Below are 17,500 nucleotides of genomic sequence, written 5' to 3' on the forward strand. Positions count from 1 at the left end.
GTCGTGTTTGTGCGACACATTTCTGTCTGCCGTGTTCCTGCAGCGCCAGGACAGAAGAAGAAAAAAGATGTTCCAGAAGGAAGTTGACGTGTTTATGAGGGACCTGTCGTCCTCCATAGTCCTCAGTGGGACACACGTGTGTGTGTGTGTGTGTGTGTGTGTGTGTGTGTGTGTCATCAGCACAACAACAACAACAACAACAACTGGCTTGTGTTGCTGTCACGGCGTCTCAGTGGAAGCAACACAGGAACCACAGCTGGAGCCTCCAGGAACACCAAGAGCTCAAGTCAAGCAGTCGTCAAGAAGAAGACTTCAAAGAACCCATAATAACACTCTGTTACCATGGCAACATGGCCGCTTAGCAGTGGACTACTTTTAGAACAACCGTTAAGCAAAACCAGATAATAGAAGAACAAACACCACGTCACCATTGGACCGCGTGGTGGCAATAGTTGTGACCCCGGGATGCAGAGAGCATGATTAATAGTCACGACAAAGAGCTAGTGCAGCAGGGAAGTGCACGCAAAGGCTAGGAAGGAGCACGGGAAGTGGAACACGTAAGGAGGAAGAGCACAGGAGGTGGAACAAATAAGGAGGAAAGCACAGGAAGTGGAACAAACAATGAAAAGAGCACAGGAAGTGGACCAAAGAAGGAGGAAGAGCCCGGGAAATGGAACAAACAAGAGGGAAGAGCACAGGAATTAGAACAAGGAAAGGAGGAAGAACAAAGGAAGTGGAACAAATAAAAAGGAAGAGTACCGGAATTAGAACAAGGAAAGGAGGAAGAACAAAGGAAGTGGAACAAATAAAAAGGAAGAGTACCGGAAGGAAGTAGGACAAAAAAGTAGGAAAAGAATAGAAAGTGGAACAAACAAGTAGGAAGAGCAGAGGAAGTGGAACAAGCAGGAGGAAGAGCACAGGAAGTGGAACAATAAAGGAGGAAGAGCACAGAAAGAGGAACCAACAAAGAGGAAGAGCACAGAAAGAGGAACAAACAAGGAGGAAGACCCTAGGAAGTGGAACAAACAAGGATGAAGAGCACAATAAATGGAACAAACAAAGAGGAAGAGCAAAAAAAATGGAACAAACAAGGATGAAGAGCACAATAAATGGAACAAACAAAGAGGAAGAGCACAGGAAGATGAACAAGCAAGGAGGAAGAGCACAGGAAGTGGAACAATAAAAGAGGAAGAGCACAGGAAGAGGAACGAACAAACAGGAAGAGCACAAGAAATGGAACAAACAAAGAGGAAGAGCACAGAAAGAGGAACAAACAAGGAGGAAGAGCACAGGAAGTGGAACAATAAAGGAGGGACAGCACAGAAAGAGGAACAAACAAACAGGAAGAGCAAAAAAATGGAACAAACAAGGATGAAGAGCACAATAAATGGAACAAACAAAGAGGAAGAGCACGGGAAGAGGAACAAACAAACAGGAAGAGCACAAGAAATGGAACAAACAAAGAGGAAGAGCACAGTAAGAGGAACAAACAAACAGGAAGAGCACAAGAAATGGGACAAACAAAAAGGAAGAGCAGAGGAAGATGAACAAGCAAGGAGGAAGAGCACAGGAAGTGGAACAATAAAGGAGGAACAGCACAGAAAAAGGAACAAACAAACAGGCACAGCAAAAAAAAAATGGAATAAACAAGGATGAAGAGCACAATAAATGGAACAAACAAGTAGGAAGAGCACAGGAAGATGAACAAACAAACAGGAAGAGCACAAGAAATGGAACAAACAAAGAGGAAGAGCACAGGAAGGGGAACAAACAAACAGGAAGAGCACAAGAAATGGAACAAACAAAGAGGAAGAGCACAGGAAGATGGACAAGCAAGGAGGAAGAGCACAGGAAGTGGAACAATAAAGGAGGAACAGCACAGAAAGAGGAACAAACAAACAGGCAGAGCAAAAAAAATGGAACAAACAAGGATGAAGAGCACAATACATGGAACAAACAAAGAGGAAGAGCACAGGAAGATGAACAAGCAAGGAGGAACAGCATATGAAGTGGAACAGGCAGGAGGAAGAGCACAGGAGGAGGAACAAACAAGGAGGAACAGCACAGGAAGTTGATAAAAAAAAGAGGAATAACACAGGAGAACAAACAAGGAAGAAGAGCACAGGAAGAGGAACAAACAAGGAGGAAGAGCACAGGAAGTGGAACAAGCAGGAGGAAGAGCACAGGAGGAGGAACAAACAAGGAGGAACAGCACAGGAAGTTGATCAAAAAAAAGAGGAATAACACAGGAGAACAAACAAGGAAGAAGATCACAGGAAGTCATCCTCTCATTTTCTACTTTGCATTCATTCTGCTTTCTCTCATTTTTTTTTCCTGAGGCAACACACACACACACTCACACACTCACACACACACACACACACACACACACACACACACACACACACACACACTGATTGTGTAGGAAGGTCGACGTCATAAACAATATTACACAAACGACTTTGTTACATTACATTTCGTCACCGTGGCAACAGTCAACGTCTCTCAGCTATCTGTGTGTGTGTGTGTGTGTGTGTGTGTGTGTGTGTGTGTGTGTGTGTGTGTGTGTGTGTGTGTGTCTTGTTTGGTGGCAAACAAGCGTGTCGTGGTGGCGTCAGTAAAAGTCAAAAGTGTTCTAAATGAAATAAAAGGGGTCAAGTGTGAAAGAACCACAGCAACACAAAGTAACACAAATTGTGTTGATTGTTTGGCTGAGCAAAGACAATTAGTGATGAGAAGAATTAGTCAGGAGTCAATGTTTGACCAGAAGAAACACCTTCACTCCTTCAGCTCTCATGGAGACATTTCAACACAGTAACTAGTAACTAGTAACTAGTAATATCACCCACCACTGCGTGTGTATGTGTGTGTGTATGTGTGTATGTATGTTGTGTGTATGTGTGTGTGTGTGTGTGTGTGTGACTCACTGCTGCCCCCACAGGAAGTGGCAGACTAAAGAAATGTTAGAGAAAAGTGAAAATGATTCAGTGCCAAATAAATGACTAATTTGATTTCTTCATGGAATGTTCTCATTGATGTCACCACCAAAACATGATTTGTCTCAATCTATTCTTTATTGATCCTCGTTAGCAACGACATTCTTCTTCTTCTTCTTCTGACTAATACTTACAAACATCAAGTACTCTATACTTACAAACATGAAGTACTCTCCTTTATACTTACAAACATCAAGTACTCTATACTTAAAAGCATGAAGTACTTTATACGTACAAACATGAAGTACTTTATACGTACAAACATGAAGTACTTTATACTTACAAACATGAAGTACTTCGCACTTAAAAACATCAAGTACTCTATACTTACAAACATGAAGTACTCTCCTTTATACTTACAAACATAAAGTACTCTATACTTACAAACATGAAGTACTCTCCTTTATACTTACAAACATCAAGTACTCTATACTTAAAAGCATGAAGTACTTTATACGTACAAACATGAAGTACTTTATACGTACAAACATGAAGTACTTTATACTTACAAACATGAAGTACTTCGCACTTAAAAACATCAAGTACTCTATACTTACAAACATGAAGTACTCTCCTTTATACTTACAAACATAAAGTACTCTATACTTACAAACATGAAGTACTCTCCTTTATACTTACAAACATCAAGTACTCTATACTTAAAAGCATGAAGTACTTTATACGTACAAACATGAAGTACTTTATACTTACAAACATGAAGTACTTCGCACTTAAAAACATCAAGTACTCTATACTTACAAACATGAAGTACTCTCCTTTATACTTACAAACATAAAGTACTCTATACTTACAAACATGAAGTACTCTGTACTTAAAAACATCAAGTAATCTATACTTACAAACATGAAGTACTCTCCTTCATACTTACAAACATAAAGTACTCTATACTTACAAACATGAAGTACTCTTTACTTACAAACATGAAGTACTCTATACTTATGAACATGAAGTACTTTATACTTACAAACATATACTACTCTATACTTACAAACATGAAGTACTCTGTACTTAAAAACATCAAGTACTCTATACTTACAAACATGAAGTACTCTGTACTTAAAAACATCAAGTACTCTATACTTACAAACATGAAGTACTCTATACTTACAAACATGAAGTACTCTCCTTCACACTTACAAACATAAAGTACTCTATACTTACAAACATCAAGTACTCTGTACTTAAAAACATCAAGTACTCTATACTTACAAACATAAAGTACTCTTTACTTACAAACATCAAGTACTCTATACTTATGAACATGAAGTACTTTTTACTTACAAACATATACTACTCTATACTTACAAACATGAAGTACTCTGTACTTACAAACATCAAGTACTCTATACTTACAAACATCAAGTACTCTCCTTCATACTTACAAACATAGAGTACTCTATACTTACAAACATGAAGTACTCTCCTTCATACTTACAAACATAAAGTACTCTATACTTACAAAAATGACGTACTCTGTACTTAAAAACATCAAGTACTCTATACTTACAAACATGACGTACGTTATACTTACAAACATAAAGTACTCTATACTTACAAACATAAAGTACTCTATACTTACAAACATAAAGTACTCTTTAATTACAAACATGAAGTACTCTATACTTACAAACATGAAGTACTCTATACTTACAAACATAAAGTACTCTATACTTACAAACATAAAATACTCTATATTTACAAACATAGAGTACTCTTTAATTACAAACATGAAGTACTCTATACTTACAAACATGAAGTACGTTATACTTACAAACATCAAGTACTCTATACTTACAAACGTCAAGTACTCTATACTTACAAACATGAAGTACTGTATACTTACAAACATGAAGTACTTTATACTTACAAACATCAAGTTCTCTATACTTACTAACATGAAGTACTCTCCTTTATACTTACAAACATCAAGTACTCTCCTTTATACTGACAAACATAAAGTACTCTATACTTACAAACATCAAGTACTTTATACTTACAAACTTGAAGTACTCTCCTTTATACTTACAAACATGAAATACTCAATACTTACAAACATGAAGTACGTTATACTTACAAACATCAAGTACTCTATACTTACAAACATGAAGTACTTTATACTTACAAACATGAAGTACTGTATACTTACAAACATGAAGTACTTTATACTTACAAACATCAAGTACTCTATACTTACTAACATGAAGTACTCTCATTTATACTTACAAACATCAAGTACTCTCCTTTATACTGACAAACATAAAGTACTCTATACTTACAAACATCAAGTACTTTATACTTACAAACTTGAAGTACTCTCCTTTATACTTACAAACATGAAGTACCCAATACTTACAAACATGAAGTACGTTATACTTACAAACATCAAGTACTCTATACTTACAAACATGAAGTACTTTATACTTACAAACCTTAAGTACTTTATACTTACAAACATCAAGTACTCTATACTTACTAACATCAAGTACTCTATACTTACTCACATGAAGTACTCTCCTTTATACTTACAAACATCAAGTACTTTATACTTACAAACATGAAGTACTCTCCTTTATACTTACAAACATGAAGTACTCTCCTTTATACTTACAAACATCAAATACTCTCCTTTATACTGACAAACATGAAGTACTCTATACTTACAAACATCAAGTACTTTATACTTACAAACGTGAAGTACTCTCCTTTATATTTACAAACATGAAGTACTCTCCTTTATACTTACAAACATGAAGTTCTCTATACTTAAAACATGAAGTACTCTTCTTTATACTTACAAACATGAAGTACTCTCCTTTATACTTACAAAAATGAAGTACTCTCCTTTATACTTACAAACATGAAGTACTCTCCTTTATACTTACAAACATCAAGTACTCTCCTTTATACTGACAAACATGAAGTACTCTATACTTACAAACATCAAGTACTTTATACTTACAAACGTGAAGTACTCTCCTTTATATTTACAAACATGAAGTACTCTCCTTTATACTTACAAACATGAAGTTCTCTATACTTAAAACATGAAGTACTCTTCTTTATACTTACAAACATGAAGTACTCTCCTTTATACTTACAAAAATGAAGTACTCTCCTTTATACTTAGAAACATGAAGTACTCTCCTTTATATTTACAAACATGAAGTACTCTCCTTTATACTTACAAAAATGAAGTACTCTCCTTTATACTTACAAACATGAAGTACTCTCCTTTATACTTACAAACATGAAGTACTCTCCTTTATACTTACAAACATCAAGTACTCTCCTTTATACTGACAAACATGAAGTACTCTATACTTACAAACATCAAGTACTTTATACTTACAAACGTGAAGTACTCTCCTTTATATTTACAAACATGAAGTACTCTCCTTTATACTTACAAACATGAAGTTCTCTATACTTAAAACATGAAGTACTCTTCTTTATACTTACAAACATGAAGTACTCTCCTTTATACTTACAAAAATGAAGTACTCTCCTTTATACTTAGAAACATGAAGTACTCTCCTTTATATTTACAAACATGAAGTACTCTCCTTTATACTTACAAAAATGAAGTACTCTCCTTTATACTTACAAACATGAAGTACTCTCCTTTATACTTACAAACATGAAGTACTCTCCTTTATACTTACAAACATCAAGTACTCTCCTTTATACTGACAAACATGAAGTACTCTATACTTACAAACATCAAGTACTTTATACTTACAAACGTGAAGTACTCTCCTTTATATTTACAAACATGAAGTACTCTCCTTTATACTTACAAACATGAAGTTCTCTATACTTAAAACATGAAGTACTCTTCTTTATACTTACAAACATGAAGTACTCTCCTTTATACTTACAAAAATGAAGTACTCTCCTTTATACTTAGAAACATGAAGTACTCTCCTTTATATTTACAAACATGAAGTACTCTCCTTTATATTTACAAACATGAAGTACTCTCCTTTATACTTACAAAAATGAAGTACTCTCCTTTATACTTACAAACATGAAGTACTCTTCTTTATACTTACCAACATGAAGTACTCTCCTTTATACTTACAAACATGAAGTACTCTATACTTAAAACATGAATTACTCTTCTTTGTACTTACAAACATGAAGTACTCTCCTTTATACTTACAAACATGAAGTACTCTATACTTACAAACATCAAGTACTTTATACTTACAAACATTAAGTACTCTCCTTTATACTTACAAACATGAAGTACTCTTCTTTATACTTACTGTTAGAATAATAGTATTTAAGTTATCACAAAACTTTGTGTTGAAATGAGTTCGGGGCGAGAAGACAAAAGCTGTCTTTGAACCTACCAAGAAGAAGGCTTGTAAAACTCCACTGTGTAGGATGGGAAGCAACATGAAGGTGTTCTGTTTCTTTCATGTATTGTAATCCACAGAATGATTTTGTCTTGACCCAAGAACTACAAAAGCGGAAAGGAAGCAGGGCCTGACTCCCCTCAAGGTGACCTTTTCTGTGAACTGTTTTACGACCTCTTCTTTGAACTGTTTTATGACCATTTCTTTTGAACTGTTCTGTAACCAAAGGCGATGGCTGTTTACGACCCATGTCCCTTAGAAACAGCTGTTGCCATGTAATCAAGGAAAGTCCAAATAAAAGACGAGGCGTACAATCTTTCGTCATCAACTAAACATCAAACGCAATCATCAACAAACGTCTACGCGTTTCTCCTCATTGAGCTAAATTTAATTCTGTGTCTGTTTAATTCCTTGCTTCTTGTCTTGTTCAATATATGTCATCAGTGTTTGAACCTGACACTTACAAACATAACGTACTCTCCTTTACACTGATAATATCAGTGAAGTTGTGTGTTGTTGATCAATATTTCATCATCATCATCATCATCAGCAGCAGAGGAGGTCAAAGGTCACTTACTTGCAGTGCTTGTGAGGCCCACTCAGCGTCTCGATGACGAAACACTCGCCACCGTTGAGGCAGTACGCCAAGTCTTTGTTGTGACACGGCTTGAAGTGCTCCGAGTGCAGCGGCGGCACGCTGGCAGACGCTGTGACACAGAGAAAACAACAAACTCAATCATCAACTAAACACCAAACTCAATCATCAAATAAAACACCAAACTCAATCATCAAATAAACAACAAACTCAATCGTCAACTAAACAACAAACTCAATCATCAACTAAACAACAAACTCAATCATCAACAAAACAACAAACTCAATCATTACCAAACAACAAACTCAATCATCAACTAAACAACAAACTCAATCATCAACTAAACAACAAACTCAATCATCAAAAAAAAATAAAAAAATAAATCATCAACTAAACAACAAACTCAATCATCAAATAAACAACAAACTCAATCATCAACTAAACAACAAACTCAATCATCAAATAAAACAACAAACTCAATCATCAACTAAACAACAAAATCAATCATCAAATAAAACAACAAACTCAATCATCATCTAAACAACAAACTCAATCATCAACTAAACAACAAACTCAATAATCAACTAAACAACAATCTCAATCAACTAAACAACAAACTCAATCATCAATAAAACAACAAACTCAATCATCAACAAAACAACAAACACAATCATCAACTAAACAACAAACTCAATCATCAATTAAACAACAAACTCAATCGTCAACTAAACAACAAACTCAATCATCAAATAAACAACAAACTCAATCATCAAATAAACAACAAACTCAATCATCAACTAAACAACAAACTCAATCATCAAATAAAACAACAAACTCAATCATCAACTAAACAACAAAATCAATCATCAAATAAAACAACAAACTCAATCATCATCTAAACAACAAACTCAATCATCAACTAAACAACAAACTCAATAATCAACTAAACAACAATCTCAATCAACTAAACAACAAACTCAATCATCAATAAAACAACAAACTCAATCATCAACAAAACAACAAACACAATCATCAACTAAACAACAAACTCAATCATCAATTAAACAACAAACTCAATCGTCAACTAAACAACAAACTCAATCATCAAATAAACAACAAACTCAATCATCAACTAAACAACAAACTCAATCATCAAATAAAACAACAAACTCAATCATCAACTAAACAACAAAATCAGTCATTATATAAAACAACAAACTCAATCATCATCTAAACAACAAACTCAATCATCAACTAAACAACAAACCCAATAATCAACTAAACAACAAACTCAATCATCAACAAAACAACAAACTCAATCATCAAGTGAACAACAAACTCAATCATCAACTAAACAACAAACTCAATTATCAACTAAACAACAAACTCAATCATCAAGTGAACAACAAACTCAATCATCAACTAAACAACAAACTCAATAATCCACTAAACAACAAACTTAATCATCAACTAAACAACAAACACAATCATCAAATAAACAACAAACTAAATCATAAAACTAAACAACAAACTCAATCATCAACTAAACCACACACTCAATCATCAAATAAACAACAAACTTAATCATCAACTAAACAACAAACTCAATCATCAACTAAACAACAAACTCAATCATCAAGTGAACAACAAACTCAACCATCAACTAAACAACAAACTCAATTATCAACTAAACAACAAACTCAATCATCAACAAAACAACAAACTCAATCATCAAGTGAACAACAAACTCAATCATCAAGTAAACAACAAACTCAATCATCAACTAAACAACAAACTCAATCATCAACAAAACAACAAACTCAATCATCAAGTGAACAACAAACTCAATCATCAAGTAAACAACAAACTCAATCATCAACTAAACAACAAACTCAATCATCAAGTGAACAACAAACTCAATCATCAACTAAACAACAAACTCAATAATCCACTAAACAACAAACTCAATCATCAACTAAACAACAAACTCAATCATCAACAAAACAACAAACTCAATCATCAACTAAACAACAAACTCAATCATCAATTAAACAACAAACTCAATCGTCAACTAAACAACAAACTCAATCATCAACTAAACAACAAACTCAATCATCAACTAAACAACAAACTCAATCATCAACTAAACAACAAACTCAATCATCAACTAAACAACAAACTCAATCATCAACAAAACAACAAACTCAATTATCAACTAAACAACAAATGAAATGATCAAATAAACAACAAACTCAATCATCAACTAAACAACAAACTCAATCATCAACTAAACAACAAACTCAATCATCAATTAAACAACAAACTCAATCATCATCTAAACAACAAACTCAATCATCAAATAAACAACAAACTCAATCATCAACTAAACAACAAACTCTATCATCAACTAAACATCAAACTCAATCATCAACTAAACAACAAACTCAATCATCAACTAAACAACAAACTCAATCATCAATTAAACAACAAACTCAATCATCATCTAAACAACAAACTCAATCATCAAATAAACAACAAACTCAATCATCAACTAAACAACAAACTCTATCATCAACTAAACATCAAACTCAATCATCAACTAAACAACAAACTCAATCATCAACTAAACAACAAACTCAATCATCAATTAAACAACAAACTCAATCATCATCTAAACAACAAACTCAATCACCAAATAAACAACAAACTCAATCATCAACTAAACAACAAACTCTATCATCAACTAAACATCAAACTCAATCATCAACTAAACAACAAACTCAATCATCAAGTGAAAAACAAACTCAATCATCAACTAAACAACAAACTCAATGATCAAATAAACAACAAACTCAATAATCCACTAAACAACAAAATCAATCATTAACAAAACAACAAACAATAATCAACAAAACAACAAACTCAATCATCAACTAAACAACAAACTCAATCATCAACAAAACAACAAACTCAATCATCAAATAAACAACAAAGTCTGCTTGTATCACACATGATGTCACACACAAGTAAACCCACTGCAAGACTGATTGTATCGTACATGATATCACACACAAGTAAACACACTCCTGCTTGGCACTCAGCATCAAGGGTTGGAATTGAGGGTTTGTATCACCAAAAATGGCTCCCGGGCGCGGCCACCGCTGCTGCTCACTGCTCCCCTCACCTCCCAGAGGGTGATCAAGGGTGATGGGTCAAATGCAGAGGATAATTTCACATCACCTGGTGTGTGTGTGTGACTATCACTGGCACTTTAGAACCACATTACATGTTAGCCAATATCAATTAAGACTTGCTCAGGTTTACTTTATTTTTTTACTGATATCACTTCGACATTCGGTATCAATATCGGTCCGGGCCAGTCCCAGTATGAACACACCCCAAAGAATAACACAACAATCAACACTTTTGATGAATGATGGAGAGCGATCCATCTTCGAGTACACTTTAACTGCACTCTGTGTGTGTGTGTGTGTGTGTGTGTGTGTGTGTGTGTGTGTGTGTGTGTGTGTGTGTGTGTGTGTGTGTCTATTTCCGTGAGGTCTCTGAGGGGCTGCACACAGCCTGTAATAATCCACAGCAGCCTCTGCAATGCAGATGCTTGGCCCGGTACCGCCAAGACGCCCTGACGTCTCACACACACACACACACACACACACACACACACACACACACACACACACACACACACACACACACACACACACACACACACACACACACACACACACACGGTCCTCTGCTTATCTGTCAGTCAGCTCATGCCGGCCCATAAAGTGGTAGTGACGGCGTGCAGAGAGACACCCTCAGGCTGCAGGCAATAAATGGCGCCGAGAGGGAGGCGGCGGGCGTGTGGGAGGCATGAAGTGATCACCCGGCAGGCGCGCCTGTCGTCACGTCAATGCCAAGCAGGCTAACGCCGACCGTGCTAACAGTCCTTCAAGGTCGCCACTGTCAGGCATGAAGCTGATCATCATGATAATAAGCAGACAGGAAGTCGGGCGGCGCAAACCAAGCACGAGACAGGAAGTGGGCGTGGCCCACATGCACTTCCTGTCTCCACAACTCCTTCAGGAGCATCACCGCGACTTCCATGGAACACCGGATGAGACTTGGTCATGTGACCAGCTAGGGAAGGCGTGGTGTTGCCATGGTAATGATTGAGTTTGTTGTTCAGTTGATGATTGAGTTTGTTGTTTAGTTGATGATTGAGTTTGTTGTTTAGTTGATGATTGAGTTTGTTGTTTTGTTGATGATTGAGTTTGTTGTTTTGTTGATGATTGAGTTTGTTGTTTAGTTAAAGATTGAGTTTGTTGTTTTTTGAATGATTGAGTTTGTTGTTTAGTTGATGATTGAGTTTGTTGTTTACTTGATGATTGAGTTGGTTGTTTTGTTGATGATTGAGTTTGTTGTTTTCTGAATGATTGAGTTTGTTGTCTAGTTGATGATTGAGTTTGTTGTTTTGTTGTTGATTGAGTTTGTTATTTTTTGAATGATTGAGTTTGTTGTTTATTTGATGATTGAGTTAGTTTTTTTTTAATGATTGAGTTTGTTGTTTAGTTGATGACTTTCTTGTTTAGTTGATGATTGAGTTTGTTGTTTATTTGATGATTGAGTTTCTTGTTTAGCTGATGATTGAGTTTGTTGTTTAGTTGATGATTGAGTTAGTTGTTTAGTTGATGATTGTGTTTGTTGTTCTGTTGATGATTGAGTTTGTTGTTTAGTTAATGATTGAGTTTCTTGTTTATTTGATCATTGAGTTTGTTGCTTAGTTGATGATTGAGTTTGTTGTTTTCTTGATGATTGAGTTTGTTGTTTATTTGATAATTGAGTTAGTTGTTTAGTTGATGATTGTGTTTGTTGTTCTGTTGATGATTCAGTTTGTTGTTTATTTGATAATTGAGTTAGTTGTTTAGTTGATGCTTGTGTTTGTTGTTCTGTTGATGATTGAGTTTGTTGTTTAGTTGATTTAGTTTCTTGTTTAGTTGATGATTGAGTTTGTTGTTTAGTTGATGATTGAGTTTGTTGTTTAGTAGATGATTGAGTTTGTTGTTTATTTGATGATTGAGTTTGTTGTTTATTGGATGATTGAGTTTGTTGCTTAGTTGATGATTGAGTTTGTTGTTTTGTTGATGATTGAGTTTGTTGTTTTGTTGATGATTGAGTTTGTTGTTTAGTTAATGATTGAGTTTGTTGTCTAGTTGATGATTGAGTTTGTTGTTTTGTTGTTGATTGAGTTTGTTGTTTTTTGAATGATTGAGTTTGTTGTTTATTTGATGATTGAGTTTTTTTTTTTTTAATGATTGAGTTTGTTGTTTAGTTGATGACTTTCTTGTTTAGTTGATGATTGAGTTTGTTGTTTATTTGATGATTGAGTTTCTTGTTTAGCTGATGATTGAGTTTGTTGTTTAGTTGATGATTGAGTTAGTTGTTTAGTTGTTGATTGTGTTTGTTGTTCTGTTGATGATTGAGTTTGTTGTTTAGTTAATGATTGAGTTTCTTGTTTATTTGATCATTGAGTTTGTTGCTTAGTTGATGATTGAGTTTGTTGTTTTCTTGATGATTGAGTTTGTTGTTTATTTGATAATTGAGTTAGTTGTTTAGTTGATGATTGTGTTTGTTGTTCTGTTGATGATTGAGTTTGTTGTTTATTTGATAATTGAGTTAGTTGTTTAGTTGATGCTTGTGTTTGTTGTTCTGTTGATGATTGAGTTTGTTGTTTAGTTGATTTAGTTTCTTGTTTAGTTGATGATTGAGTTTGTTGTTTAGTTGATGATTGAGTTTGTTGTTTAGTAGATGATTGAGTTTGTTGTTTATTTGATGATTGAGTTTGTTGTTTTTTGAATGATTGAGTTTGTTGTTTAGTTGATGATTGAGTTTGTTGTTTACTTGATGATTGAGTTGGTTGTTTTGTTGATGATTGAGTTTGTTGTTTTCTGAATGATTGAGTTTGTCGTCTAGTTGATGATTGAGTTTGTTGTTTTGTTGTTGATTGAGTTTGTTGTTTTTTGAATGATTGAGTTTGTTGTTTATTTGATGATTGAGTTAGTTTTTTTTAAATGATTGAGTTTGTTGTTTAGTTGATGACTTTCTTGTTTAGTTGATGATTGAATTTGTTGTTTATTTGATGAATGAGTTACTTGTTTAGCTGATGATTGGGTTTGTTGTTTAGTTGATGATTGAGTTTGTTGTTTATTTGATGATTGAGTTTCTTGTTTAGTTGATGATTGAGTTTCTTATTTATTTGATCATTGAGTTTGTTGCTTAGTTGATGATTGAGTTTGTTGTTTTCTTGATGATTGAGTTTGTTGTTTATTTGATGATTGAGTTAGTTGTTTAGTTGATGATTGTGTTTGTTGTTCTGTTGATGATTGAGTTTGTTGTTTAGTTGATTGAGTTTGTTGTTTAGTTGATGATTGAGTTTCTTGTTTAGTTGATGATTGAGTTTCTTGTTTAGTAGATGATTGAGTTTGTTGTTAATTTGATGATTGAGTTTGTTGTTTATTGGATGATTGAGTTTGTTGTTTTGTTGATGATCGAGTTTGTTGTTTATTTGATGATTGCGTTTGTTATTTATTTGATGATTGAGGTAGTTGTTTTTTGAATGATTGAGTTTGTTGTTTATTTAATGATTGAGTTTGTTGTTTTGTTGATGATTGAGTTTGTTGTTTATAGGATGATTGAGTTTGTTGTTTTGTTGATGATTGAGTTTGTTGTTTATTTAATGATTGAGTTTGTTGTTTATTTGATGATTGAGTTTGTTGTTTATTTGATGATTGAGTTTTTTGTTTTGTTGATGATTGAGTTTGTTGTTTAGTTGACGATTGAGTTTGTTGTTTATTTGATGATTGAGCTTCTTGTTTAGTTGATGATTGAGTTTGTTGTTTATTGGAGGATTAAGTTTGTTGCTTAGTTGATGAATGAGTTTGTTGTTTTGTTGATGATTGAGTTTGTTGTTTAGTTAATGATTGAGTTTGTTGTTTATTTGATGATTGCGTTTGTTATTTATTTGATGATTAAGATAGTTGTTTTTTGAATGATTAAGTTTGTTGTTTATTTGATGATTGAGTTAGTTGTTTTTTAATGATTGAGTTTGTTGTTTATTTAATGATTGAGTTTGTTGTTTTGTTGATGATTGAGTTTGTTGTTTATTTGATGATTGAGTTAGTTGTTTTTTTAATGATTGAGTTTGTTGTTTATTTAATGATTGAGAGTGTTGTTTTGTTGATGATTGAGTTTGTTGTTTATTTGATGATTGAGTTTGTTCTTTTGTTGATGATTGAGTTTGTTGTTATTTTGATGATTGAGTTTGTTGTTTTGTTGATGATTGAGTTTGTTGTTTTTTCAATGATTAAGTTTGTTGTTCACTTGATGATTGAGTTTGTTGTTTATTTGATGATAGAGTTGGTTGCTTAGTTGATGGTTGAGTTTGTTGTTTATTTGATGATTGGGTTTGTTATTTATTTGATGATTGAGTTTGTTGTTTATTTGAAGATTGAGTTGGTTGTTTATTTGATGATTGAGTTTGTTGTTTATTTGATGATTGAGTTTGTTGCTTAGTTGATGATTGAGTTTGTGGTTTTGTTGATGATTGAGTTTGTTGTTTATTTGATGATTGAGTTTGTTTTTTGATGATTGAGTTTTATTTGTTGATGATTTAGTTTCTTGTTTGGTTGATGATTGAGTTAGTTTTTTTTTTAAATGATTGACTATATTGTTTATTCAATGATTGAGTTTGTTGTTTAGTTGATGATTGAGCTAGTTGTTTTTTGAATGATTGAATTTGTTGTTTATTTGATGATTGAGTTAGTTGTTTTTTAATGATTGAGTTTGTTTTTTAGTTGATGATTAAGTTTGATTTTTAGTTGATGATTGAGTTTGTTGTTTTGTTGATGATTGAGTTTGTTGTTTTGTTGATGATTAAGTTTGTTGTCTCCTCAGTTCCCAAAGGTTTACTGAGTGTAGTTAAAAGGAAAGGCCATGTAACACAGTGGTAAAAATGCCCCTGTGACAACTTTTTCGCAATGTGTTGCTGCCAAAATAAAAAATACAGATCACTTTATCATCTGCCCCGAACGGTCCTTCAGGATCGACCCAGTACCAAAAAAAAACCCCGCAGGTGTTTCCATCGCCCTGATGAGGCGTGAGGTCGTGTTTGTGTCGCTCAGGCGCGCCTGCACACGCCCGTGTCATGCCTGCGCCGCCATTTTCTTTTCCAGCAGTTTCCCCGTAAGTGCATGAAGTAAATCAGACCAAACAAAGACACACACACACACACACACACACACACACACACACACACACACACACACACACACACACACACACACACACACACACACACACACACACACGATCCATCACAGCGTGAGCGCCACGGGAAGCCGAGTGCGTTTCTTAATTAAGTCGGGAAGAAGCCATTACTTTTGACACACAGACGCCATTGTCCTCGCTCGGCGGGCCTCGAATCATTCCGGCACCTTCCAGGTGTTCCTCGGCTCCGCCGACGTTGAGCTTGGAGACCGAGCGGCGTGGGGACGAATAAGCCGGGTTCTCCCTCGACCTCAATCAAGTCGGTAATGTCAGGTAACCATGGCAACAACATGCTTCTGCACAGCACCGCGGAAGATCCGAGGGCCCTTGAACGCACCACGTCAGACTCTACTTCTCCTTCTGTCTCCCACAGAGATGTTTGACTTCAAGATATATATTCAACTACTTGTATCGCACATGATATCACACACACAGGTAAACACGCTGCAGGACTGCTTGTATCGCACATGATACCACACACAAGTAAACACGCTGCGGGACTGCTTGTATCGCACATGGTATCACACAGAAGTGAACACGTTGCAGGACTGCTTGTATCGCACATGATACCGCACGCATATACACACGCTGCAGGACTGCTTGTATCGCACATGATATCACACAGAAGTGAACACGTTGCAGGACTGCTTGTATCACACATGATATCACACACAAGTAAACACACTGCAGGACTGCTTGTATCGCATATGATATCACACACAGGTAAACACGCTGCAGGACTGCTTGTATCGCACATGATACCACACACAAGTAAACACGCTGCGGGACTGCTTGTATCGCACATGGTATCACACAGAAGTGAACACGTTGCAGGACTGCTTGTATCGCACATGATACCACACGCATATACACACGCTGCAGGACTGCTTGTATCACACATGATATCACACACAAGTAAACACACTGCAGGACTGCTTGTATCGCATATGATATCACACACAGGTAAACACGCTGCAGGACTGCTTGTATCGCACATGGTATCACACAGAAGTGAACACGTTGCAGGACTGCTTGTATCGCACATGATACCACACGCATATACACACACGCTGCAGGACTGCTTGTATCGCACATGATATCACATACAAGTAAACACTGCAGGACTACTTGTATCACACATGATATCACACACAAGTAAACATGCTGCAGGACGGCTTGTATCGCACATGATATCA

The 17,500-nt window shown here is 35.0% G+C and overlaps 1 protein-coding gene across 1 annotated transcript in view; it reads right to left on the minus strand.

Moving 5' to 3' along the window:
- Positions 1–17,500, minus strand: part of nrg3a (neuregulin 3a) — a 277,037-nt gene that overhangs the window by 72,500 nt on the left and 187,037 nt on the right. The window contains exon 2 of the mRNA XM_061967926.1: positions 7,956–8,085. Coding sequence (XP_061823910.1) covers positions 7,956–8,085 — 130 coding nt within the window. The remainder of the gene's footprint in view (positions 1–7,955; positions 8,086–17,500) is intronic.

The sequence above is a fragment of the Nerophis lumbriciformis genome, linkage group LG02, assembly GCF_033978685.3.
Source record: "Nerophis lumbriciformis linkage group LG02, RoL_Nlum_v2.1, whole genome shotgun sequence".
NCBI classification, from domain to species: Eukaryota; Metazoa; Chordata; class Actinopteri; order Syngnathiformes; family Syngnathidae; genus Nerophis; species Nerophis lumbriciformis.